The sequence below is a fragment of the Hippichthys cyanospilos genome, chromosome 20 (assembly GCF_059441005.1).
Source record: "Hippichthys cyanospilos isolate Australia breed blue-spotted pipefish chromosome 20, RoL_Hcya_1.0, whole genome shotgun sequence".
In the NCBI taxonomy this organism is placed as follows: Eukaryota; Metazoa; Chordata; class Actinopteri; order Syngnathiformes; family Syngnathidae; genus Hippichthys; species Hippichthys cyanospilos.
This window is the reverse complement of record NC_142388.1, coordinates 9,702,501-9,728,527: the sequence shown is the minus strand read 5'-3', so window position 1 is coordinate 9,728,527 and position 26,027 is coordinate 9,702,501. Positions and strand designations below refer to the sequence as shown.

General features: G+C 44.3%; 3 protein-coding genes across 7 annotated transcripts in view; 1 reads left to right on the top strand and 2 right to left on the bottom strand.

The window, feature by feature from the left end:
• Positions 1-62: 62 nt before the first annotated feature.
• On the top strand, positions 63-3,033 carry armc1l (armadillo repeat containing 1, like). The gene is made up of 7 exons (XM_088403522.1): positions 63-143; positions 366-528; positions 612-703; positions 1,396-1,579; positions 1,963-2,079; positions 2,149-2,223; positions 2,302-3,033. Exons 2-7 carry the CDS (start codon positions 376-378, stop codon positions 2,494-2,496), a joined length of 816 nt encoding a protein of 271 aa, XP_088259648.1. The 5' UTR covers positions 63-143; positions 366-375; the 3' UTR covers positions 2,497-3,033.
• map7b (microtubule-associated protein 7b) lies at positions 2,983-20,855 on the bottom strand. Of its 5 annotated transcripts, none has more exons than XM_088403519.1 (19): positions 20,704-20,855; positions 15,483-15,596; positions 15,303-15,380; positions 13,982-14,145; positions 12,957-13,074; positions 12,663-12,764; positions 11,416-11,526; positions 9,229-9,348; positions 8,221-8,387; positions 7,671-7,816; positions 7,325-7,533; positions 7,110-7,245; positions 6,836-7,004; positions 6,662-6,766; positions 6,539-6,589; positions 6,340-6,373; positions 6,133-6,253; positions 4,835-4,998; positions 2,983-4,534 (listed from the first exon to the last, which is right to left on the bottom strand). In XM_088403519.1, exons 1-19 carry the CDS (start codon positions 20,747-20,749, stop codon positions 4,524-4,526), a joined length of 2,166 nt encoding a protein of 721 aa, XP_088259645.1. In that variant the 5' UTR covers positions 20,750-20,855; the 3' UTR covers positions 2,983-4,523. The 5 variants fall into 5 exon arrangements, with proteins under 5 accessions (XP_088259645.1, XP_088259643.1, XP_088259644.1 ...); XM_088403517.1 differs by lacking the exon at positions 20,704-20,855 and adding an exon at positions 17,873-18,371; XM_088403518.1 differs by lacking the exon at positions 20,704-20,855 and adding an exon at positions 17,873-18,370 and having other exon boundaries at positions 8,221-8,363.
• Positions 20,856-21,176: 321 nt separating this feature from the next.
• The window catches only part of sec63 (SEC63 homolog, protein translocation regulator), an 11,143-nt gene continuing 6,292 nt past the window's right edge, over positions 21,177-26,027 (bottom strand). The window contains exons 12-19 of the mRNA XM_088402999.1: positions 25,816-26,027; positions 25,652-25,734; positions 25,377-25,442; positions 24,675-24,830; positions 24,442-24,606; positions 23,923-24,123; positions 23,735-23,839; positions 21,177-23,156 (exon numbers count right to left, since the gene is read on the bottom strand). The exon at positions 25,816-26,027 is cut by the window's right edge and continues 82 nt beyond it. Coding sequence (XP_088259125.1) covers positions 23,019-23,156; positions 23,735-23,839; positions 23,923-24,123; positions 24,442-24,606; positions 24,675-24,830; positions 25,377-25,442; positions 25,652-25,734; positions 25,816-26,027 — 1,126 coding nt within the window. The 3' untranslated portion in view covers positions 21,177-23,018. The remainder of the gene's footprint in view (positions 23,157-23,734; positions 23,840-23,922; positions 24,124-24,441; positions 24,607-24,674; positions 24,831-25,376; positions 25,443-25,651; positions 25,735-25,815) is intronic.

The window sequence follows — 26,027 nt, the reverse complement described above, 5'->3', positions numbered from 1 at the left end:
AAACCTCTGTGATTGGCCAAGAGAGCCGCAGCCAATGGAATGAGTTGACGTTACAGGATGTTGCCGATATGACCAATCGCGTGTCACCACTAAGATCACCCTCCCAAATTTGTATTTACGTACACGAGTTGCGGTTGTCCTGGGTAAGAAAACGTGACAAAAATCAACTCTAAAGTCTTGTTTTAACCCTAACAAAGTAATCACTCCGTTATTATTCGCTTGTGATGTACAGCTTTAAAGTAAAAACATTGTTAACCGGCTTTTATAAGTGTTTAAGTTAGTTAGCTTGGTCTGTTAGCCGCAATAGCAGCGCTCAGTATTTTGTAATCCAAATAATAACGGCCCATGATTTTACATTTTAAAAGGTTTTTAAAGATGATGGACGCGTTGTCGGTGGTGAGCCAGCTGCGGGATCTGGCCTCGGAGCCCCAGAACCGAGAGGCGATCGTGCAGGACCAAGGCTGCCTCCCCGGGCTAGTCCTCTTTCTGGACCATCAGAATCCTCAAGTGCTTTTTGCAACTCTTCAGGTGCGCGTCCCTGAGAAAGTGTTATAACACGTTTATTATGTTTCAACAATAACGTAAACTCGCTCGTAATTTGATCCTTGCAGACCCTCCGCTATTTGGCCGAGTTGTCCCCCAACATTCCCACCATGAAGAACGAGCTGGGGATGATGGTGAGCCTGGAGAACCTTATGACCAGGTGATCGGGCTATTGTACTTCAGAAATTTTCAGTATAAATACATCAAATTCTCGATAAAGGCTTCAAAAGTGGGGAAGGGAATAAACGCATGCATGGGAGAGACAAATTAAATGAGACGCCTTGTGAGATTGAGTCCACGAGACGAGATTTTGGCATATTTAAAGAAAAATCAAGCTTTTCTAGTTATTGAACTGCAAGCAAGTTGTCATTTTAGAGCGCTAATGTAAACATAAACCGGAGGCTCATTTTTCAGCTACAACTATGCTTGCAAGATAATCTTTTGGCGTTTGGATAAAAAGGAAAATTTCTTTTGTGAAGATCCAACTATAAACACTAAAGACCATAGCAATTATTACATATTAATTCCAAAGAAACAAAGTGATGTCAGACCCAAAGAAGACCCGATTACATTCAAAAGTGATCAGTAGCAACCGCAAACCATGTCAGGATGACATCATCAAAGTGTGCTGTTTTACACTGTCTGACAAGCAATGCACCAACACTGCTTGCTAACGTCTAATTTATGCTAGAGGCTCCGCTGAACTCATAGAAAGTCAAGTCACTGCTGTGACATGCTTTCAAAATAAAAGCATTCCAAATTTTCTCCATAAATTTGGGGTGATGGCGTTTATTTTGAAGAAAAAAAATGCAGTGATTTGTAATATTTATGAAAGAATCTTTGCTCACGCAGGGACCAACTGTCCGCGGACATCACAAATTTGGCAAAGGAGGTGTACGGCATCCTGGCGGCGCCGCCTCTACCTGCCCGTCGCACACCTGAGAGGGAGAGGCCCAAAAAGTCTCAGTTTTTCCTCAACTCCTCCAACAAGAAGGCCAAGTGTGTCACCTTGCACATTCAGGGCCTGGACAGCGTAGTGAGTCGACGTTTCCACCATTTGAATGTCGTTAAGCTCTCATGTACCGGGCCCCGCCCCTCCCTTTTCGAGACATTCAAAAAGTCACACAGACTCCAGTGTGAAACGGCGACCCTAAGTGGAGGAGAAAAAGTATCACCTGCACCCACAGGCGTATTTGTTTTTAATTTTGTTGAATAAACATATTTTCAGTGTCAGACGCAATCCAGCGCCAACTACTGGTGTGGATGACTTCGATTTTTTTCTTACGCATCAAGGGCTGGTTTTAGTAGGCTTTAAGAGTACTGGATATCGTAAAATAAAAAATATCAATTGCGTAAGTTAAGGTACCAATTCGATATTTTTGGACTTTGAACGGATTGCCTTTTTTTTGTGTGCGGTAGGCCCAGCGAGGCTTGTGCGAAGAGGCTCTGCTGAAGGTGCGAGGAGTGATCAGCTTCACGTTTCAGATGGCCTCCAAGAGATGCACAGTGCGCATTCGCGCCGATTTGCCCACCGAGGTGAGCGTCGTTCCCACGGATTGGGACGCTCTCCCTCCAAGTTTGACTAATTGTTTTGTGCGTCGGCAGAGCCTGGCCTCGGCCATCGCCGCCACCAAGGTGTTGTCTGCCCAACAGGTGGTGAAGAACGAAGCGGGGGATGAGGTCTGGTTTTTTTTGCCACGCCTTAAAAAAATCAAAACCTTACCAGGATCTTGTATAAAAGTGAGCGTCGTCCTTCAGGTTTACATCCCCCTGAGCTCCTCGGGCGCGGTGACGCCACGAGACGCGGCCCTGCCGGACTATCTCCCCGAGGAAGAGGAAAGACCTGAGGCGGAGGCGGACCGCGCCGTGTCGCGCACCGCCGCCAAGGACGACGCCAGCGGCAGCTGGCTCAACGCCGCCGCAGGTTTCCTCACCAGGACCTTCTATTGGTGACAAATGTGGGCAACACGTAATTGGAGTGGCTTGAAAAGTCAACACTTTGTTCTTGTAAATATTTTGCTTTCACCATGATTCTCCGACATTCAACATTTTCAATCTAGTGCCTCACCTCAAATATACATTACCTCTTCCACAAGGAAAAAGTACTGGTGTATTGCTTGGTATCACGAGTGTAATTTTGCCAGGAGATGATCATACCCCATCAAGTGTATGATCAAATTGAAAAAACCAACACCTATCGCAAGCTTTTTCATATTTTTGATGAGATAAAATGAAAATGCCACACCCCAATTAATCGCTACGTACATAACCCACTTGAATAAATAAACGGCTTACCTCAGGGTAACATTTGGGGGATACTGCTAATGCAAACATAAATTATACGTTGTCATAGACAACTGTACCCCAATTAGGGGCGGGGCCTCAGCCATTTGAAGATCCCTGCTTCTCTGCACTTGAGTCAAAAAAATCGAAAGTAAACAGAAAAGTGAACATTTTTTTTATTTTCAAACAATACATCTGGAAATGATCTCTTCTCTGCCCATTCTTGGTAAAATATAGCGACTTTGATATATTATAGAATACATTTGTGACGTCCGCGTGGGCAGTACTGCATGAGGCGCAAGTGCAAAAGGTCATTTTTTCGATTGTCTTAAATTTATACGTGGTAAGGCGTCTGAAAATAATTAGCAGCACGGACAATATTCTGAAACTTTCCCGCTTGAGTGAACGCACGAGATTTACTGCGAAACGAACATCTGGCGGATGTTCAACAAAAACGACAATTAAGTTTCATACATACAGCAATTAAAAAAATAAAATAGTAGTCTAACCCAGCGCCTCGCCCCCAATAATCTCGATTTCACTCAACACAGAGTTCCCGGTCACAAACCTTTTCCGATGCGTTTTTCTTTTTGTCGTGTAACATTCCTGCGAAAGACAAAAGTTTCTGTTCCCGTTTGTTTGATTGACGCCACCTGCCAAACAAATGGCGGGGAAAAAAACCAAAAAAAAACCCACACCTCATGTTTCAGAATTAAAGACTTTACAAGTCATTCCTGGAAGAAATCTTGGATGATTCTGAAAAGGGGTGGAGCAAAAGCAATTAAAAATAAAAAGTCCTTTGCGAATGAAAGCATCCTCTTCTGATAATTTTTACACATTCAATACCAAAGACATATTTCTACGTTTTTTTTTTTAAAGGGTCAAGACATCCAATCCAAGGTACTTATTTACATTTTTTAAAAGTGTCTGGCTAAAGGATGGTCTAGTGGTTGGCACTAAATTAACCAAGTACTAAAGTAATTGACTGATAATTTTTTTATGAGGGTAATCAATTACTTTAGTACCCTTCGATTTACTAAGTTTTACAAAAGGTAATCAATTACTTGAGTACTAATCAATTACTTTAGTGCCCTAACCTAATCAATTACTTCAGTACCCTAAAGTCAGTGATTACTTCAGTAAATCTTAATAAATCATAGTTAAATACTTTGATAACCTAATCATTTACTTGACTGCTTTAGAACCCTAAAGTAATGGTTTACTTTCGTAACCCTAAATTAAATTAGCAAACTAATGCAATCAATTATTTTAGTACTTTGGTACCTAAGGTAATGGGTTACTTTAGGACTTAATTACATAAAAGATTATATTACTTTTGCCTAATTAGTGAAAGTAATCAATGAAATTATATTATTAATTACCTAAAGTATTGGATTCCTTTATTATACACTATTTTTCAAACATTCTCTTGCCAAACCTTTTAAAAATAGATTAAGGTAAAGGGAACTGAACTTCTGGACTCAAAAAAAAAAAAAAAAGGTAAAAATGCGTCTTTGGAATGAAATGAGTTGAGGGCGATCTTTGGAGTTAGCGTCTTTGGGGAAACATGGCTGCTGTTGCGTCTTGCAAGAGCCCCACAAGAGGGCGCCAGAGCTGGTGGCTAGCACGCAAAGAGCCTTTGTTGGCTTCTTCTTGGCAGCTCCTCGGTTGTAGCGTCTTCCTGTCCCAAGGAGATGTCAGGGAACGTCTAAAAAGGACATGAAGCACAAACTTACACAACGGGAGATTGTTCAAAATGATCCATGCAGTGGATTCTTAAAGGGTTTAAGTTGATTTTTTTTTCTTTATATTTTATTTGTCATTATTTTGTTTTTTTTTAAATGGAAGTTTGGACATCCTCTGGTGTGATTACTGAGCTGGGAAAATGTAAAAAAACAAACAAACAAAAAACACGCTAACTATGGCCAATCAGACTGTTCAAAATTGGCTGCGTGGTTCTGCTTTTGGTCAATTTTGTACACGGGCGTAATTCAAAGAATTGAAAAACCTGCTCCGCGTTGCGCCGTTATATCGTCCACGCCGTCGCTGAGAGGATGCGGCAGGCCGTTCTCCCTGAAGGCCACTCGCTGGGCCTCGGCCTCCTCCTGCTTTTCTTCTTTCAGCCTGGAATGTGAAGGAAGTTCAAGCACCTCCTCAAACTCTCCGTTGGCCCTGGGAAACCGAACCGAAAACAAGCAGAGGCCTGTTACAACCACCTGGCACATAGAAAAATTGAACAAGTCTTGAAATAAAAGGCTCTTTCCTATGTACATTTTGAACTTTGCTCCTCATATAAAAACATTTCAGTTAGCTTGACACGGTAAAACTTCCGTCTGTGAGGAAGGGGACGTATGGTGCATTCAAATGCAGTCGGACATTATACTACAATATAAAGACAATGTACCGTAATTCCCCAAATAAGACATACCCCCCCCCCACCAAACGAAGGCCAATAGTGTGGGTGCATCTTATAAACAGTAACTTAAAATTTGATACAAATAATATTCTACACCATTTGAGAAAGACTGATCTGTCAGTCACATAAGCAGAGTTTTGCGGATGTGCATTTTTATGGGCCGTATTCTTACTTACAACTATTACCAAAACGAGACGAGCTGCAGCGTTACTTTTTATTATTTTATTAAAAGAAACAGGCAGACTGAACCGACGTCCGAGTCCATCCTTGTTCACATACAGGAATATTGCTAAAACCGAGAGGAAAAAGTCATGATGTCTCCAGCTGCTACAATTCAGAGTGCACCAGTTAAGGAACACGGGAAAAAAAAAAAAAGATATTCTTTTGGCATATACACCCAATCATAAACCTAGTGGAACGCAGATGCTGCGCAACTTCAGGTAGTTATGGCAAAAAAAAAAAAAAAAACGAGCCGCGTCGCGACGAAAAGGAATAACAACATTCAACGTTACACTGGTGCTGCAATCAAGACTGCTCACAATTTGGGCAATCTGATTGACTTAATCCTCGACAAATAAATGACTTATACGTATGACCGCAAGAAAATATGAAGACTTTACAAAAGATGAGATTGATTCTGTTTTGCTATAGTTTTTACACTGTCACCTAACTCTCAGTGCGTCCTATACAGTAGTTGGTAACATTTAAAATACCAGAATTTCACCTCAAAATTACGGGTGTGTCTTATAAACCCGCATATCTGGAGGATTACTGAAATTAGTAAGTAAAAAAAAAATATGGCTCTTACATCTTTCCGTTTTGCTGTATGTGGCCCTCAAAGGTTTGGACACCCCCGATTTACGGTGCGAGAATGACATTGGGAAGTTTACCTTTGTATGAGAGGGCTGTGCGCAGAAGTGGCGGCGTTCAAGTTGGCGTCTGATTGGCACGCGTTGCCGTTGCTACGCGGGGTCGCCGACCCTTCGGACGGGCCCGCAGAAACGGCCGACACTGGCCAGGACCAAACACACGCAAACGGCGTCCTTGCAATTCTGCTGACTTGTAACTTTGCTATTTTAGTGTCAATCCGACTTTACCTGGGCCGTCTGTGTTCTTGCTAGGGGTTACTTTCTAAAAATGAAAACAAAAATAAAATAAAAACCACTTGGTTAGCAGGGAGACAGATGCAACTCAATGGAAACGTTAGAAAAAAATGTTCGAAGAAAAAAAATCTAGTGGAGTAATTGATTGCATGAAACAATCTAGTCAGAGCGAGCTTGCTGCAGCTTTGCTGACCTTGTCGGCGGTGTCGGAGCGCCGCGTCCTCTTCATGATCTCCTCCAGGCGCTTGTGACCACAAGAAAACGGGGCTCGCGTTTAGGCGCGCGTGGGGACGATGTTCGAAAAGGCGCGACTCACCTTCTTCCTTTCCAGCCGCTCGGCCTCCTCTTTTTGGAAGTGCTTCTCCCGCTCCAGCTTCAACCTCTCCGCCTCCTCCCTCTGCCGAGACTCCTCCTCCTCTCTCTGAGGATCGAGGGGACACCTTTAGGTCCCGTACGCTTTCGGGGGCTTGGCGGCTGGCGTTTCGCTGACCTGTTTCTGGGCTCTCTGGGCCTCCTCCCGCTCTCGCTGGAGTCGGGCCTCCTCCAGCCTTCGCTCCTCCTCTTCCTTCAGCCTCCTCTCCTCCGCTTGCCGCTGGGCCTCCTCCTCCCGCCTGGCTCGCTCCTCGGCCTTGCGGCGAGCCATCTCCTCCTTGGCTAACCTGAAGGCGCAAAGGAGAAAAGTATGCGGAGTATTCCTCATATTTTTACATCAATTGCTAAAGTAAAAAAAGTAGGTGAAGCCTTTAGCGGTTCCAATCCGCTACCTAGCTTGCTCCTCCTGCTGCCTTCGTTCCTCTTCCTCCCGTTCTCTCTGTTCGCGGGCCAGCCGCCGGTTCTCAGCCAGGATGCGGCTCGCCTCCTCTCGATCCGTGGTCCCCGCAGAAGGTTTCGGGCTTGTGTCTAAAGGGAAACCCAACTTATTAAAAAAATAAAATAAAATTCACTCGCGTTGAGAATGTTGAGTCCAGCAAGAACCGACCGCTGTTTGCTGCTCTTGCGGTTTGCTCCGCCTTGTTGTGTTCCGGGGTGGGGGCCCGATCCTCCGCCGCTTCTTGGGTTTTACCGAAAGTTGACGGCAGCGGGATCTCTGGCGAGACCCTGACGGGGCGCAGATTTCCGGGGTCCTCCGCCCCGGGAGATTTGAGCATCTTGGGGGTGGGGGGACGTGCTGTGATCTTTTGAGGGCTTCTGTTTGCAGAGAAATACTATTGTTATGTAATATATAGCTTTGTTGAGTGAAAAATGGCAGTTTAGAAAGCTATAAACCGATTTGATTTGAAACCACAGAAAGAACCGAACAAAATCAAAGGGCATGTGTGCGCTACCTTCCAGGAGAGGGCGCTGCTACTTTTGTATTCCTTTTGATTGGCGAGGAGGATCGCAATTTGAGAGGTAAGGTAAGCGAGGGACCCAGAGGCAGCGACAGGTTGCTCCAAGACTTCCGAACCGAATCGCGGTTCTTCTGCGGCGTCTGCATGAGCAAATGACAAAATAGCAAATCACACATGGCAATTACTCATCCGTATGCTTGAGTTTTTCTCTATTATTTTCTTTGTGGGGTAGTTAGAGGGTTAGGGTTGTTCAGCTTTAATTTCTTAACTCAAACACATTTTTAAATAGGCCATGTCAAATAGCAGTTTATGCCACGGGCCATTGAAAAATGAATGGCGGGGCACAAATGGCTCCCGGACCACAGCTTGGACACACCAAGTTTATGTACTGACTCCAAGGAATTGTTTTGTTTTTTGTTTTTTTGGAGGGGGGGGGTATTTGTGAGATTAAAATATTCATTCTACTTCACCAATCTATTGCAATTAAAATAAAAAAAAAAAAAGAGTCTATTTTGGGGGAACAACTGAAACAGACTGTACGCACTTGCGGCGTGCCGGTGGTCCTCCTCCGCGCGGGCGGGGCCGAGGCTGCCTCCCTGGCCAGGCTGCGCTCGTGGCTGCGGCTGTGAGAGAGCGGGCGGGCCTGCAGGTTCTTGAAGGAGCTGGAGCCCATGCCGTGGCACGACACTGAGCGGGGACACACAGGCATGGCTACGGTGATGGAGCGGGGAGGGAGGGGGACGCCGTGCAAATGAAGGGAAACGTTTGAGGGGAGGCGCAAGGGAGCGAAAAGGAAGGAGAAAAGTTGGAAGGAAATGAAAGGCGTTAGTGGTGCTTTTAATTAGTGGCGAAGATAGACAAACATCCGCTGTAAACTTATAGTCACATAAAAGCTGGAAAGAGAAGTTGACAAGAAGCACAAAAAAGAGACTAAGGCTGAGGAAACAAATGGAAATAACATTGGGATTCCGAGTTGGCTTCTCTGCTGCTTTTTTTGTTGCCTTTGCTTCTTATCATTAATTCTATAATGTATAGATTCACTGCCATCTAGCGGTGAACTAAGAGAATGTGACAGGTAGCCACATAGATATTGTACACAAACATACTGTACATCTATACATACTGTACATATAAATATACTGTAGATATATATATATATATATATATATATATATATATATATATATATATATATATATATATATATATTTATTTATTTATTTTTTTCTTTTCATGTATATAAAAATAAATATACATGCACACACATATATCCATCCATTCATTTTCTAGAGCCGCTTGCTGGTGCCTATATAAGAGTGTGCATGTGAGCGCGCGCGTGTCCCAAGTGCCCGATACAGGCCGGCGAAGGAAGTTGCAGACAGCGTTAATGCGTTAAGTCGCCCCAATCTGATTAAGTCGGAAACGCGTGCAGGTCAAGAGAGCAAGCCTATCAAGAATGGCGCCGCTGGCTCCCATCGATAAGGCGCGCCGCAGGGTGATGGCGGGCGCCCATTGGCTGGGAACGCAAAGGGGCGGGTTTTCGAGGGCTTACCCGCGTGCTCTCCGGAGAGACTCATGGCGCTGCGGCTGCGGGCCAGGTAGGAGTGCGTGGGCTGCTGCAGCCGGTTCACCATGTTGCTCTCCCATGCCGTCAAAGGGAGCCGGCGAAGACCTGCGCACACGCACGCACATTTTTTTTTTTTTTGTGATAACAATCCCTGGCTGCACTTGAACTTGATTTTGCATCCAAAGCAGAAAATCAAATTTGGCCGACAGCAAACAAAGCGAGTGCGCTCCACGTTGCCGTGTGACACCTTCACCTGCGTGAAGTCAAGCCAAAAACCAACACTGCAAAAAGTGCTGAAGCAAATACAAGCAAAACAATTGAGGGGAAAAAAAGGGATTTTTTTCTTGTTTCATGCAAAAATTAAACAAATACATAAATGAATGGATAAATAAAGACCTTTATTTGAAGACTATTTTTTTTCAAATAAAGGTCTGGATCAGTGTATGAGTAATTCTGTCCTAGAATAAGACTTTGATTTTGCTATAATATCCTACATGAAGGAAAAGGGCCTTGGGCTTGATTTGAAGATCATTCAAAATCATCATTTTCTCTTTTTATGAGAAAAAGAAATCTTAATAAGGAAACGCTTGATTTAATACCTTGAATTAAGCCTTTTTTTGGTACACAAGACATTTTTTCTTTTAGACAAAAGAATATTTCTTCTTGTCTTTTTCACTAAGATTTTGCAGTGTATGTCTGTTTTAATAAGATTTAGTTTCCTAAATAAAAAAAAATGGCCTTGGTCTTAAGCTGAAAAAAATCCAAAGTCGTCTTTTTCTCGTTATGAGAAAACGTTTAAATGTTTTGAGAAATCTGAAGAAAACGTTGGATTTTAACATATTTTTTCATTTTTTCAAAAACAAACAATTTCACAGAATGTCACGAGGCCACAAATGATTGAAAAGCTCAAAATTCAAGTTGACTTTCCCCCTCAAAATCTAAAGGTGGCTCAAGGAAGTTTAAGGATGAAAATGTGCGGCTTCTGTCCGGATAAGAGAAACGGCGTTGAGTGTTTCCACAAAAACAAAAAGATTATCCTACAAAGGATTAGCGAAAGGGGTCAGGTGGCGGCGGGAGGGAGGCCCGTTTTCATGCATTCTCGCATTTTAAACATTCTCAAACAGAATTAAGGCAACGTACTAGCAAAATTCACGTGAGATTCAAAAAATATACAGTGTACTGTATATTGCCACATATCCCTGCCCAACAAGCACCCCAGGACAAATTCTGCTCCACGTTGGAGGTGAACCACTCTTGTTCAAGTAACACCAATTTAATTTTGGAATCAACAGTTTCCATCCCATGATATTTGATGATTAGTCTGCATTATTTCCCCACTGCCAATAAAAACCTGCGCTTCTTTGTTGGGTGTTGGTCCCCTGGTGCAGACGCGTTTTGGACTGCGCTTTGTTTATGACCGGGGTGGAGCGCGTTCTGGCCTGTAACCCTGTATGAGCAGCATATAGACATTAAATCCAAGCATACAGCATTCTTCTAACGGCTTGGCTGGCAGCAAATACTTTTCAGGTGATTGCAAACGTAATATCTCACGCCCGGCATACAAAGAAAAGGCCTTTGTGTGCATGAGATGTTCTTTTGAAGACAAAAAGCACCTGTCCCAGGGGGCGACATTTACGACTGTCCAGTATTTTCCGCACTATAAGGCGCACACCCTCAAAAGTGTTTGCGTTTATAGGGCGCACCACATTATAAGGCCCGTAGAATAGAAGCTACAGTAGTGGCTGGGGTTGCGTTATGCGTCCACTAGATGGAGCTGCGCTAAAGGGAATGGCAACAAAACTATCAGATAAGTCAGATGAGCTTTTCAATCAGAAATTAAGAAAACAGTTGATTTGTGGATAGTACTATCTGAAGAATGGGATAAAACACATATAAAATGCTTCAAAATTGGAGCATACTGTTTGTAGCATATCAAAATTTCACACAGGATGTTATAAAATTTTAATTGCAAAAAATACATTTATAACTGAAATGCAGTAGTAAAAAAAGTTAGAATTTACATGGCGATTGAGTAAAATGGAAGACTGGGCTTATAAGGTGCACTGTCAGCATTTGAGAAAATTCAAGGCTTTTTGCTGCGCCTCATATTACGGAAAATACGGTGCAGACTTAAGAGTGTGGCGAAAAATCCTTTTTTTTTTTTTTTTTTACCTCGGTCAGGCGAGTGGAGGAGCGTGGCGGAGGACGAGGACAGACGTTTGGTAATGACAGGTTCCGGGTGTTTGGATAAATTTACCGTGGACGCCGACCTTCTGTCAGCATCTGGGGAAGAAGCAAAACAGAGTCCCAGTCAAAAAAGATGACAGAGACGTCTTCCTTGTCAAGTAGTTCTAAAATCTGAGAAAGGAAAGTTTCTAAAGGAGGAAAAATGTGGAATTAGTGCTCGTGCTCGCTAATTGACTATGGATAGAAAATCTCACACACAGAAATTGTGCCGCTAAAGCTGGCCGACAGATACACTGATGCAGTGGTTCTCAAATTGGGGTGGGAGAAACAGTTCAGTGTCTTTTCAAATTAAGAGCAAAGGAATTGGAACATGAAGCAACTTATTGCTAAATTGTCTTGCAAAAACGTGAATGTCTTTCTTTTGTTAAGTTTCATGCAGGGCCAATTTATTTATGACAATTTATGACAAGATTTTCCTGCAGACGAACCAGAAATACAACATGTGATGTTACAGCATATATTTTCTGGAGTTGCTGAATACAATACAGCTAAAGATAAAACTATAAAAGTAGCTCCAAAGATTATTGAAAAAGACATTGACTGTTTGTCTTTTTTTTGGGTTCAAAAATAATATAAAATAAAAAGGTTGAGAACCACTGCACTGATGAATGTGCAATTAAGTTTAGTACACACATACCAAAATTTTTACTTCCTTGAAATGAGATAAATACAAAACAAGTGAATGAAAAAAAATGCATTCACTTTTTCACCTACAGCCGCGGTGTCAAACATACGTCCCGCAGGCCAGAAAAATTTGCTTTGTAACATCTTTGACAGGTAGTGCGTATGAATTTTAAAATGTAGAAAACAAAAGTAAAAAAGCTAAATCATACAGTATTAGCATGATGTGATCCGCCTTTGACAAACAATTTAGTTATTCTATACCAGTAGATAAATTTAGCAATTTAATATGTCTGAAAAATTAAAAATGGCAACGAGAACCGCTTGCTACTGCAGATAAGCCGAATGAGCTAAAAAGTTAGCCTAGCTTCACATATCTATTCTTCTTTGTGCTATCCATCAGTCTGGCCGCTGTGCGGGATCATGCTGCCCATGGGTCAGTTTGGGTATTACAACAGGAGGAGAACGGCGATAGACGGGGACAAAACGTTGGTATGTGTACCCCAGCCAGCCCATGTCTGAAAAATGCTAATCGACGCGCTAATATTCACATTGGGATCTGATGGGGTGTCGACGGCGGACACCGAAAGCACTCGGCGCGTGCTCCAGTCCGGCGAGGTCGAGCGGATAGAGGAACGCGGACTCGACAAAACCTGGACCAGGCCGGCGCGCCACAATGCAATGAACAAAGAGAGAGAGAGAGCGAGAGAGGTGGGGCGACAGACAGAAAATCAAAGTTGAAATACAAACATGGCAGAACAATAGCAGAATAAACACTGGGCCTCAGGAAAAGTGGAGAAAAATGTCAGAGCTCAACATTTAGATGGAGGAGGAAGTTTGCGTACCTGAGGGCGTACTGGGGCTGCCGGGATTGAGCGGGCCGCCCCAAGACCAGCGGTTGGCCTTGGGTCTGGTCACCTGACCCCGCTCCATGGTGCGCCGCATCACCGCCTCGTGACGAACCTTCGATCACAACAAACAGCACTTTCACTATGTCGGTTAAGCCTGTAAAGTCAATCCAGAGACGAAATGACTAAATACATTCTACGCGCATTTAATTACGCTGATTAATTTGATTTAATTGCAACAAATTCAATAATAATATTTAATTGCTGTTAATTGCATATCATATGATTGATATTTAATCCAACAATTAAAATCATTTCTTGATTTTGTTGGGAGAGTGCAAAACTAGCGGTAAACGATGCATGAGGTATATAAACACTTGAGTGACTTCATATGCACCAATGGGCTAGCTAGCGAGCTAGCTAACCCACAAATGAACTTTTCAAAGAGTGCCCTGCAGGCCAAATGAGAGTGAATCAGTAAGCGATTAATCAACAGTGTTTGTAGCAGATTTTCATCAATGGCAATTTTCTAAATTTGGCATTTTTACTTACTATGATCGTAAAATGGAGTAGCCGATATGAAAATGAGCTGTCACCACGAGTAGCAATACCTTGAAATAAGGCCAGGTTTGAGCCCAATAACACCTATCAGTAAATATGATTTATAATACCATTTCTTCCTTAGCCATAGCTGAGAGCAAGCCTATTGATTTGTGTCCACCTCAGTGGACATTAAGCTTTTGGACTCACAAGCTAGCTAATTCCTAGTGTGCTTCGTGGAGGACATTCTGACTTTTGCAAAGTCTTTGCTGTGTTACGGAGACAAAAGGGAACCAGTCGTGGACACAAATGATTCAACTGCGTCTCAGCAGGATAGAAAAAGTGTCATGTTGGTTGCACTTCTGTTTTGGCCTCAATACTTTGTGGAGGTTTGGAGTTGGGACTTGGCATTGGGGCAAATCCTCATAAGGAGGTGCGAAAAAAAAGTGATAGGGATATCCCTTGAGAGCGGTCACGATCACCTTGTCTTCCTCCTGCTTCTGCCGCCTCTTCTCCTCCACGGCCAAGCGCCTGTGCTCCTCCTTGAGGCGCTGCTCCTCCAGTTTCCTCCTCCTCTCCTCCAGGTGCTTCTGGTAGTGCTGCCTGGCGCGCTCCTCTCGCGCCTGCCACTGGGCCTCCTTGGCGGCTGCCGCAACGCAAGATGGAATCACGCAAGGGCGCAAAAAGCAGGCGCGCACGGGCTTAAAGCGCCCGTGTCACGGGTCAGCTGCCGATCATGTGACTTGGCTTTAGCGCGCGGCAAATCCCTCTCGGGCGAGCGGACCGCCGTCCGTCCGACAAATATTTACCACAACAAATGCAATTAGGCCAGTCGCTCAAACGCAAAACGTGCTGCGCATCTGGCGCAACGCCCTGACAAAAATGTTTCTGTGGCGTGGCCAGGATGTCAAAAGAGTGCCACGAACAGTCAGGGTTTCAAGAAACAAACTCGTTTATTTTATCATATCAAGGTAAATATGCAGGTAATGAGATGTTATCCAGGAGTCTAAGAATATTTCATAACTGTAAGAAAAACAAAACAAACAAAAAAAAACGTATACTGTGTAATATAGCAAAATATAAATAGATAAGTAAAGACTGCATATATTTATACATATAATTATATAAATATATTTTCAGCATACCAGTGCAAAGTAAAATGGTGGAATAATTTAACAGAGTGCTGGGCCATCCATGGAGTTGTGGGGTGGGGGGATAATAATTAATTCATGAAATAAGTAATTTCATTATAAAATTTCAAATGTAAATATACAGTAAATATATATATTCGACAGCTATCAAGGGGTCTAAGAATATTGCATAGGTGTGGCCAGATTTTTTTTTCCGGTGAGGTAATAAACATGAAAAAAAATTGGTAATTTTATTATAAAACCTCAAATGTTAATATACAGCTAATACTGTATAAATAATGGATTGCTATCAAGGGGTCTAAGATTATTGCACATTTATAAGAGGAAAAAAATATATATATACTGTATATTACATATATATATTTGTCAATATATGAATATTTCCTCAGCCAAGTACGCGAGAACCAGCGCAAAACATTTTGGGATGGAAGAAAAAGAGCAGTCAAAATATACCACTCTCTCAAATTTCATTTTTGTAGACACATCACTTTTGTTTATTAAAAAAAAAAAAAAAAAACAGGGCTCATATTATTCCAAAAACTTGTGCAGGACAAAAACGGAGCAGAATTTTGGATAAGGCACCCAAAAAGTAGTTGAAAGAGTCTCGAGAGCGAGTGTGTGACTCGGGTGAAAAAAAATCGGCAATACACACCATTCTGCTTATCGCGTTCCTCTCGGCGCTCTCGGGCCAGCCTCAGACGCTCGTCCGTTTTGTTGAAGAGCAAAGAGTCTGCAAGACACAGAGCCGCGTGTTAGAGGTGGGTGGGGCCGGGCCGCTACCTCCGCCAAGGCAAAGGCTCGTCCGGTTAAAGTACGCGTGACCGCGTCTTGCCTATTTTGGGCGCCGCTGCGTTGTTATTGGGGCTGCTGCTGCTGGTGGGCGTGGGGGTGGGGGTGAGGGTGGGGGAGTACGACACCCTGCCGTCATCCGATCTGTAGAAGGATGCTGCCACCGGAGATGAAGAGCAATTAGTCAACAAAATCCAGAGAACGGTGTGACCAAAAAAAAAACAACAACAACTAAATATTAATAAAGTGACACTAAGCCTATTTACAGTCATAAAAAGTTCAGATTTGGAAGAAAATGACCCAAAAGGGTCAAAATACTGCAAAATGGTAAAGAAAAATCCTATGCAAGGTAGTCCGTTTATTTTGCCGTTTTTGAATGTCGAGCCATGAAGCAAAAGAAACTAAAAGAAAACAGAAGGACTTCAACCCGGTTGATATCTTTTGTGCATAGGTTCTTTATCACCCAAGCGGCACGTTATCTCCATTTCGGCCACAGCACAACTGAAAGCAAACGCACGAGTTAGTTGATACATTGATGACCCCGCCCACATGCCTTCCAACTATTTCTTCCGTAAAGCACGCGGCGGCGGCTGTACGAACACGTCAGCGGCGCCCGTGGCGTTCGCTCGCTCGCTCGCTCGCTCGGCGCTGGAACCGGTTTGCTGTTGGCTTTTGGTCAAACAGGAAAGGCTGGGCCGGGACAACTTTGACAAGCGTGTCTCATCACGCTATTCTCAAATCGTTTTCTTCAAACAAAAGATGAGCCGGCCCGGTCCGGGAGGACAACAATGCGCGCTGCCGGCACACACCACCGGCAAATGAATGAATGACCACGTTTTGAATGTCTGCAAATATAATGACACCCAATATGTGAGCGTCATCTGAACTGTTGCCTTTATGAGACCCAAAAAGCTTTGTTTTGATTGACACCCTATTCCAGGAATTGGTGCAACTTCATGCTTATTTAATGCCATGACGCCAACTGTGAGATTTTTCTTTTCAAATTAAGAGCAAATCAATTGGAACATAAAGACACCTATCGCTAAATTGTGTTCTAGTGACTCCTTTTCAAAACGTTTGATGCTTGTATTTCGTTAAAGGGAGTATGTGTAATTTTCCGCATGCGCCTATGGGAGCTTTAGGAGCATTACGGTAAATGCTGCACCTCCTGCTGTCTGTAGCTATAACAGACATGGTGACCTCCGGAGAAGTGCCAACCCCCATGTGATATAATTGAATGATAACTAGATCTACAATTATATCCAAAACATACTGTTGGTCGTTAAGAACACATTTGTTTGCAAGGTTTTGAAATTCATAATCATTGATTACTTTTTAATGAAAAAAGGTCAAAATCTTCTGGAGTTGCTAAATAAAATACGCCTAAATAAAATACGCCTAGAGATACCATCATGTACTCATTTGTTTATTTCTACTTTTTAATCCAAAATTCCCTTGATGATATATATATATATATTTTTTTTTTAGGGACATCCTCAATGAAGCCAAACATGTCTGTACCTGGATTGTGCATCCTGACGGATGATGTCGAATACGCCTACTAGACATGCAGGAGAGTCAATATGGGGATCCGAGCTTGCCGCAAGCATCCTGAGCAAGTCAAGATAAATGTGCACCCGGAGTCCATGGTGGGGGAAAAAAAAGTGGGGGTAAAAAAGAAGTCCGTGCAGAGCCAATAGAAAAGCAAGATGGGGGGAATTCAGGACCTTGGGAGTCCCAATAAAGGCAGACAGTTTGTGGCAACGCTCCAGAGCTCTTTGTCCACCAGTGTGTGTTTTTGTAGCAACGTGAGACATTGGGAGAGTTTAATCTGGCGAGAGAGAACTCCCCCCTCGCCCCCCGTCCCATCATTCACTGGCACTCAGATTAAAGCGAGCGATTAATGCTTGCCTCGTCCAGGCCGACGGCTAGCTAGCAAGCGAGCGCAATGCGACGGGAAGGATTAGCACAAGCTAACGCGAAGATAAAAGCTGAAAAAGAGAAGCGGATGGATGAAAGAGGCAAGATGGCCGAGGAGGAAGAATAACTTTTTAGCTTTTCTACATTTTTCATTTCATTTTGTTTCTCAAAGGTGAGGCATTTCAGAGGTTACTTGAGCTTTGAACAGGCTATCAGCAAATCAAACAGGAACGCTGCATTTTTTCTTTTCTAATTAAGAGCAAATGAATTGAAACAGAAACAAATTGAAAAAAAAAAGAATATCAAAGCATTGCCATTAAATGTTCTCAATAAATCCAGAATGAAGTCAGTTGTGGTTAGTGGGTCACGCAGGTTACGAGTCACGTTTGCAAACTCCGGGTCTCGGCTAGCAAGCGGGTTCTACGTTCTCGCGGCGCACGCCGAAAACTCTTTTCCTTTGTTAGTACTTTGGACTGGCCCGAGCCGGATGCGAGCGCTTTCCCAGCATCGTACCTTTGGCCTTCGTCCCGCCGGCGTTCCCCCGTCCCCGTCCCTCGGCTTCTTCAGCGATGGTGAAGAGCGCGGCATTCCCGGGCCGGCCTTTGGAGCCCCGGCCCCTTCCCGCCCTTCTCCCTTTCCTCCCCGCCATGCGAGCCTTCAAGACATCCCGGCCCGTTGCAGCCACCGAGTCGCGGCGCCGGCCGACGATGAAGACGATGAGGCGCCTCTAAAAGCCTCGTCTTCATTGAAAGGACGGACGCCGAGCGGCTAACGCGAGCCCGGCCCGCACTTTGGCCGTCACGAACGAACGCGCGGAGCAAAGTACAACCAGAGACTAACTACTCGCTGTCGGGCAAAAAGAGAGAGAGAGAGAGAAGGCGAGCGGGCCAGTCTCGCAAAGGATGAGCGCTTGGAAAGAACAACTTAATCCGCAAGATGAGAAATTTCTTCACTCCTCACAGGATGCCGCCAATACATTTACCGTAATCCCCCAAACATAAGACGCACCCGTGTATTGGACGCACCCTTCATTTTAGCATCAAATTCATTTCACGTCACAGACAACCCATGTGCAAATTTTACTGGCGGGGTGCAAAAGACGGCGTCAAAAGCGGAGTGTGATAATGCAACAGAATAGGAAGCGACGGGTCGCAACCTTATCGCCACGTGTGTGATGTTCAATGGTAGTGCAAACATGCGGCCTATTTGTATTGGCGTGTGCACGCGCTACACGCTGCGCTCACGTCCCGCAAAAGAAAACAAACATTCCCATTGAACAGCCGGCACGCCATCGTGAAACGGTGTTAAAATATCAAAACTCAGCTGGATGATTTTCGAGTACCGGCTTGATGATTTCAAGCATCGAAAAAAAACTAGCGATGGTCCAACACACCAGTAGATGGCAGTGTTGTCGATTTTCATTGAAGATCAGCATAGCATTTTAGTAGAAGATAAAGATTAGACCTATTGTATTGTATAAATGCAAGACTGAGATAACAGACTTTGAAAAACTGTATAATACAGTATGAAAAAGTATCGTGTAATATAGAATTATATATTTATGAGAATTCCTTCTTGAAACAAAAATCATTTCTTCCACGTTATGCTCTTTGTCACGGTGAACAGAACACAATGATGCTCAAAAAATAGTTTGAAAAACGTGTTCAACAGATTTCTATTGTTTAGGTTTTGAGTGTGGACCTGGGATTTTGCTACTTTTCAGTACAGAGGTGGATCTGGTCTAGTCTCGGCTACCCAAAATCTGTACAACCGTATATCTCGGCTAGTCAAATCGAAAGAGTAAAACAAATACTGTGTATTGGAAACTTCCAAAATCACAGCTGCAAAATAGGGGGTTAAACTTTAGAGCCTCAATTTGCATTTCAATATCCGATCTTCTCCCGGCCCTGGCAGGATACATTATCTGTAATCCTACACTCAGACTTTAAACCAGATCGGGTACGCAAACTACACATACACACACCCACCACTCCGCATCACACCTTCAGAGCACGCAGAAGCCTACAATAATTTTATGAAATCATGCTGGGCAAAAAGTAAAACAATTCAAATATCTTGGTGTGGAACAGCTGTGCTTGGTTTGGTAGTTTGTTGTTAGGAATAGTGAACTCCGTCCAGATCATTTATCTTACTTTACCACAAAAGTCAAAGATATGATGCAATATGATGCTGGGAAGTAAGAATAAGTGGTCGTTCAACATCAGAAGAGATTTTTTTTCAAGAATCCAGACATTCAATCGCAGATACTTTTATCATTTATTGTCTTTGAAATTTTCAAGTGTTTTTCTAAAGAATGGCCTAAAAATGGCTGGCACTAAATGAATTAAGGAACTGATCAATTAAAGTAACTACATTTAGGAGTTGTTGGAAATACTGTACTACAGTTAAAAGTTGGTACTTTAACGCCTAAAGTAATCAAATACCTTAGTATTTTATAGACCGACGGCTTAGTACATTGCCCACGGATATTCACAGTATGGTCAACATTTAAAAGTTACTGTCCTTACATGAAAACTTACACGCATATTCGTGAAAACAAAAACAAAAAAAATCCGATTTACGTTCCAATTCATTCATGGACCAGCCGTTTAGTTTGAGTGAATTTGGCGACATCTTTGGTGATACGCTGTACTTGTGCATATCCGGTTGAAGACAGCACAGGCAATTTACATTGTTTTCTTTAATGCAGACACAGTAACTTTGTTAAAGACTAAAAATGATTGAGACTCGGCGTCGATTTAAAAAAAAAAACAACAACAACCAAAAAAAAACAACCTTGATGATGACAGGTTGATTAAACATTTTTAAAACGAATATACTACTCACATATGTGGGTTTAAATGACTTTTTTCTGATTGATAATAGTCATTAAACGGCGTGCAGTAAGTTTGAAATTAGTTTTAAGCGAAAGGCTGGGTGTTAATTGGAGAGAATTGTTTGCGGCTCCACCTGTCACTTGAAGCCGAATGCTGTGGAACTGTCAGCGGCAGGTGTGCACCAGAACCTCCGGGACAGCTTCAAATCTCAACGACGGTGCTTACAAAGTAAACCGAACACATTTTCGTTGTTTGTCAAGACTCGTTTACTTAACGTACAGGTCCCGTGAGTTTTTTTAATTTTTTTTTTCCTGGTTAATCCTTCTCTCGTGACCGGCCAGCCGGCGACGGCGGACTACTTTTGTACTTTGGAGCTCCCGTGTTCCGCCCGCGTTGAAACACGACAAAACCCGCCAGAGGTCTCACCTTTTCGCCGATATTTACTTTGAAAAGGAATGCGGATGATCTTTGAGGGAGTTCGTGGAAGTTTGAGCGCACGGGACTCACCTTGGGACGCCGGAGGAGATGCGTCGCTGCCATCCTGGTCGGCCATTTCTGCTGACGTCACGCGGAGAACCTGCCCGGACCGCCTCCCTCGCCTCCGGGCCGGATGTACGGCGCCTTCGACGACTTGTCGACGCTCTGTGAGACTCGTCGTCACTAACTTTTAAAACTTGTCAAGCGCTTGTCCTTGAAAATGGTGTTTTTGTCAGCAGGACTTTTGGGAAAGACGTGTGGGCGGAACTACCTGTTGCGACACTGACATCTAGCGGCACGCAGCGGTTAATGCGTCAGTGGGGCGGCCCTCGCGCTTCTAATTATATCGAGGGGGCGGGGTTACCGCAGGATGGGCTGTCGTCTCATTTAATTGAGAATATTGCTTGTAAATTGCTCCTACTTTAATAGCCAAAATTGTGTCTTATTTCTTTCCAGCCACACATTTTGTAATATATCATTTCCCGAAAGACTCGCCTCTATGGTTCATTTAAAAGTTTTTTATTTGAAATGATTTTAAATACAAATAATATACTTTTTTTTATTCATTTACAATGACAGTTCATTTTGTAAACAAGAGTGGCAGATAGAAGAAGGGTCGCCGTCCTTGGGGGTTTGAATACAGTTAAATCTGGTAGGAGGGGCTAAACCAGAGAAAGCAGAGATTGAACATTCCATACATTGCGCAAAATTGTCCTACTAGTAAGGACAGAGAGCGTATTACTACATGGACTTGTAAGCCATGAAAAGAATGCTCAAACCAAGCGTCACATCACGGACGCTACGGTCGATTGGCCGGCCATACGATGCCCTCAAGGGCAGGGCTCCTGGAAGGTCCGCAGAAGCTCGAAAAACATCTTGATCATTTGAATCTGGTATCTTGTAGCATGGAGACACATAAGTCATCCAGGCAACGGACCCTTGAGGACCAAGTTTGAAGACGACATGCACTACACCAGGAGTGTCCAAACCTGGGCCTTGAGAGCCGCTATCCTGCATGTTTTGGATATTTCCATCCTCTAACGCACCTGATTCAAATGAGCGGGAGCATTATCAGGCTTCCTCTGAGCTGATCATTTGCATCTGGTGAGTGGGAGGACAAAAACTCCAACACATGCAGGGTAGTATCCCTCGTGGACCAGGATTAAAAACCCCAGGCACTACACTAGGAATGTCCAAATCTGGTCCACCAGAGCCTTTAACCTGCATGCTTTGGATATTTCCGTCCTCTAACCCACCTGATTCAAATTAGGAGCAGCTTCACCTTGCTTCCTCTGTGCTGATCAGTTGTGTTGGAGAACAGAAACATCAAAACACGTGTAGTAGTGGCCCTCAAGGACCAGGATTGAAGACCCCATGCCCGACACCAGGGGTGTCCTAACCTGGTCCTGGAGAGCCGCTATCCTGCATGTTTTGGATATTTCCGTCTCTTACAAACTTGATTCAAATAATCAGCGGTCACATCAGTTTTAGGCCGAGCTTGTTGATGAGCCTCAGGTGTGGTGGTGGACAGAAACTTCAAAACACACGTGGGGTAGCGGGCCGGTAGAGGACCGGGATTGAAGACCCCTGCACAAGACTATCATCAATAAGCGTACCCGCATGTTGTCAACAGCTTGTAACAGAACAAAACAAAAAAAAGAAAAAAAAAAAGAGAGAAGAGCCTTACTGTGGCCTCCTTGATATACAAGTGTATTTTTACAACACAAATTAGCATCAAGAAGAAAAAAAATCACCCCGACAGGGGGCGCTAGAGTTTTACTACGCTAACCCTAGAAAAAAACAAAAGACAAAAACAAACAAACAAAAAACAAAATACTGCCGAGCCAAGGAGAGTGGCAGGTGCATGGCACCCAAGTGGCCTTTTTTCCTTTTTTTCACTTGCTCATATTCATAAGGCTTCTGAGGGCGATGACGACACGCTGGAATGTGTTGCGCCAAAAAAAAAAAAAAAAAGACTGGATCTGTTTGTGTAACAGAACTATTATTAGAAAACAGCCGAATTTTAGGCCCATTTGAAAGTAGATTTGGCGGGAAGGTCTTTGTGACAAAATCAAGGCGTCGTCACGTACGCGTGGCCTCTACCAAGATGGCCGCCCGGGTCCCCACTCAATTGCACCTGTACACATTCTTACCAGTTTAGAGACACAAACACGCGCGCGCACACACATACACACATGTAGAAAATAGGCCAGTGGGCGTGTTGGGATGAGGACATGGACCAGAGTGTAGAAAATTGTCCCGGCTGAGTCCTTGCGTGGGGCTGTGTGTGTTGAGATAGTGGAGGAAGTGTGTGTATGTGTGCGCGCGCGGGGGCGCTTTTGCGTTCAATCGTTATCATCGTCGTCATCATCGCTCTCCTCGATGCCGTCGCTGTCCTCTTGCTCCTCGTCCTCTTCCTCCGTGTCGGGGATGTCCCACTGCGGGTGGTTGTCCAGCATGGCTTTGGCCTCGTGCACCTCCAGCTAAAAGACGCAAAATTTGTCAACGAATCGACAACTAACGGATGAACAAATTGACCGACATTTATTCAGCCATTCCTTAAGTCTATCCATTTACGTATTCACACTGAGTCATTTAGCCTACTACAATCGTTCATTCATCCATCCACTCACCATGTCACTTCTGCCACCATTCATTCACTCACTCATTTATGGATTAAAATCACTTGTTTAGTGTATTCACTTTCTTCTAAGGTCACTTAGTAGTGTATTAATTACCTTGTTCACACTACCTCATTCATTCATCAACTGACCAAGTCACCTTTTGCCGCTTTAATTCATGATCTGATTTCGCCCCTCATTTTATCAATAAGTCCCTTAGTTGTGTCATCACTCCGTCATTCACAGCCACAATCTTTCATTCATTCATTCACTCTCTCACCATGTCACCTTCTGCCCCCCCTCGTGCCTACACCTTGTTTTATAAAGTCACTATCTTTTCTGACACTTTCTGAAATCGATTGACTCGCACCTCCACAGTCATCCAATTCATTCGTTCATCCACGCCCTCACGCATGCAATTTGAAAAAGGCAGTATTCACCTTGAGCGGTTTGATCTGGTCCAGTCCCAAATAGGAATCGGAGCGCAGGATGACCGAGTATTGATAGTTGCCCGTTTTGGACGGCGCCGGAAACTTAAGCTCCACCTGGACACCCAAAAGGAGCGTCACGCTGTGCGGGGGTGGGACGGAACAGGAACGGGGACACAGCCAGCCAGCCAGCCACCCACCTCCTCGGTGTCCTTGAGCGTGCAGACGTGGTAAGGCATGGACACCAGGGTCTGGTCCCGCCGGTCGGCGATGTAGAGCCACCACCATTCCTGCTTCTCCTCGGGGTAGTACAGGCTGTAGGCCGTGTGCGTCACCTTGGACTTGGTCTCCAGCAGGGCGCGCTCCCGCCGCTGGATGCTCTGCTGCAGCGCCTCCCACTCCTGTCGACAGGGGGCGCTTTAGTGCCGGAGCTTATGCTTTGTTTCACGCTTTGGGGGAAGTTTTACTTTCACTTGGAATTTTCTTCTTTTCTTGAAAATAAGGCCGTAACTACCTCAGCAAACACAAGCAGCGGTTAGCTGCAAGAGGCAATGGCTGCTAACAGCCAACTGACGTCCGCACATTTTTTAAAAAATTTTGTTTGTAGGACGCATCCATACTTCTGGCTTCAATTTTAGGAAAAAAGAGCCAGTTTCATATTTGGGGAATTACCATTATTATTATTAGTTTTCGAGATTCTTTATGGCGTGTTTCCCGACCTCCTCATCGTCCCCGGCCATCTCGTCCACCTCGGTGTCGCTCTGCTTGTCGCTGTCTTCGTCTCTCTCGCTGGGAGAGTCTTTATTGGTCTCGCCCTCGTCCGACTCGCTGCCTTTGTCCGAGACCTCCTCGTCTTCCTCCTTGGCCGCCGCCGCCACCTCCACCTGCAAACGTTAGCATTTAGCCGCGTGGGAGGACGAGGGTGGAGGCTGGGCGCCGCGGGCCCACTTACGCTTCCCGCCACGCTGCCGTTGGCCTGCTTGCTTTTGACGGGCGCCGGCGTGGCCTTCTTCTTGGTTAGCTTTTTCTTCTTGGATTTCGCTGTCTTCTTGGTACCTTTGTTCTTATTCTGCCACACTTGCTTTGTTTTTGATTTACCCGCGTCTCCCTGTCGAGGAGAAAAACTGATGACGCCACTTTAGCAGTTCAAGTCTTGAAATGTGCTATTAAGATAAGCTGTTTGTTAGTTTTTTAATATTCAGTATAAGGTCAATGTGCTTAAATTTTGCGGGCCACATAAATTGAGGTGGCGGGCCAGATCTGGCCCCCTGGCCTTGAGTTTGACACCTGTTTTTTGACTCGTCTTAACTTGAAAGGAAAAAAAATGCAAGTTTAATTCAATGCAAATCTGCAATATAATAAGTTATGGTCATAAATTAAAAAGTGCATTAGAGGGGAATGGCAATAAGTGAACAGAGATGTAGCAAGGGAACACTGGTTGTCGTAACAGTAGTGTGTGTGTGTGTGTGTGTGTGTGTGTGTGTGTGTGTTGGAGGGCTCAAGCAAAACAAAGCCATTGTGCTTATGAATTATCCCATTACCCGATAAAAACGACACACCAGTGCTTACACTGGATAATGTGTATGTATATATATTTAAAAAAATGTAAATTAAATGCTCCTTTGGGTTTTCATGTGCATTGCAATGTCCTTACTTCCTCGGTGGGGGCGGCCTCTTCTCCTGGACACGGTGAGGGCTCCTGCTCCTTTTCAAACACCTCCTAAACACCAAGAACAGGTCAAGAGTCAAGGCACTTTTGAAAAAGATTTTTTTCCCCAACAAATATTTGCAATGGGAGACTCTGGAAAACTTGCTTTCTAAAAAGGAACCCTGATTCCAAAAAGTTGGTGAACCCCTGGCCAATACATTCAAAGATATCAAGCAACAACCCCCTTTAGCGTTCATTTGCAAAAGTGCTCATACGCTTACCACCATTCGCTTTCTGGTCAAGGTGACGGTAACTGTGACGATGGAGCCCGCCGTGATGTTGCTGCTGTCTTCGTCGTCCAGGACTGCGGAGGGAAGGGGCGGTCAAGCCCGGAGCGACATGCGCGGGTCCCGCAAGACGCGAGCGTTTCCATTTCAGCGCCCACCTTGCAGTTTGGTGTCCATGGTGATGTGCGGGAAGCTGCCCAGCACGGCCATGACCTCGTCGTACTTCTCCTCGCCCAGGAAGCGCAGCATGGCGCGCCGGTCCGAGTCCTTGAGGCTGACCAGGTCCTGCAGACTGCGCACCTTGTACTTCTTGGAGATGCAGTAGCGGAGGTGCTCCTCCTCAAAGTGGGGCAGCTGCAGCAGGGCCGAC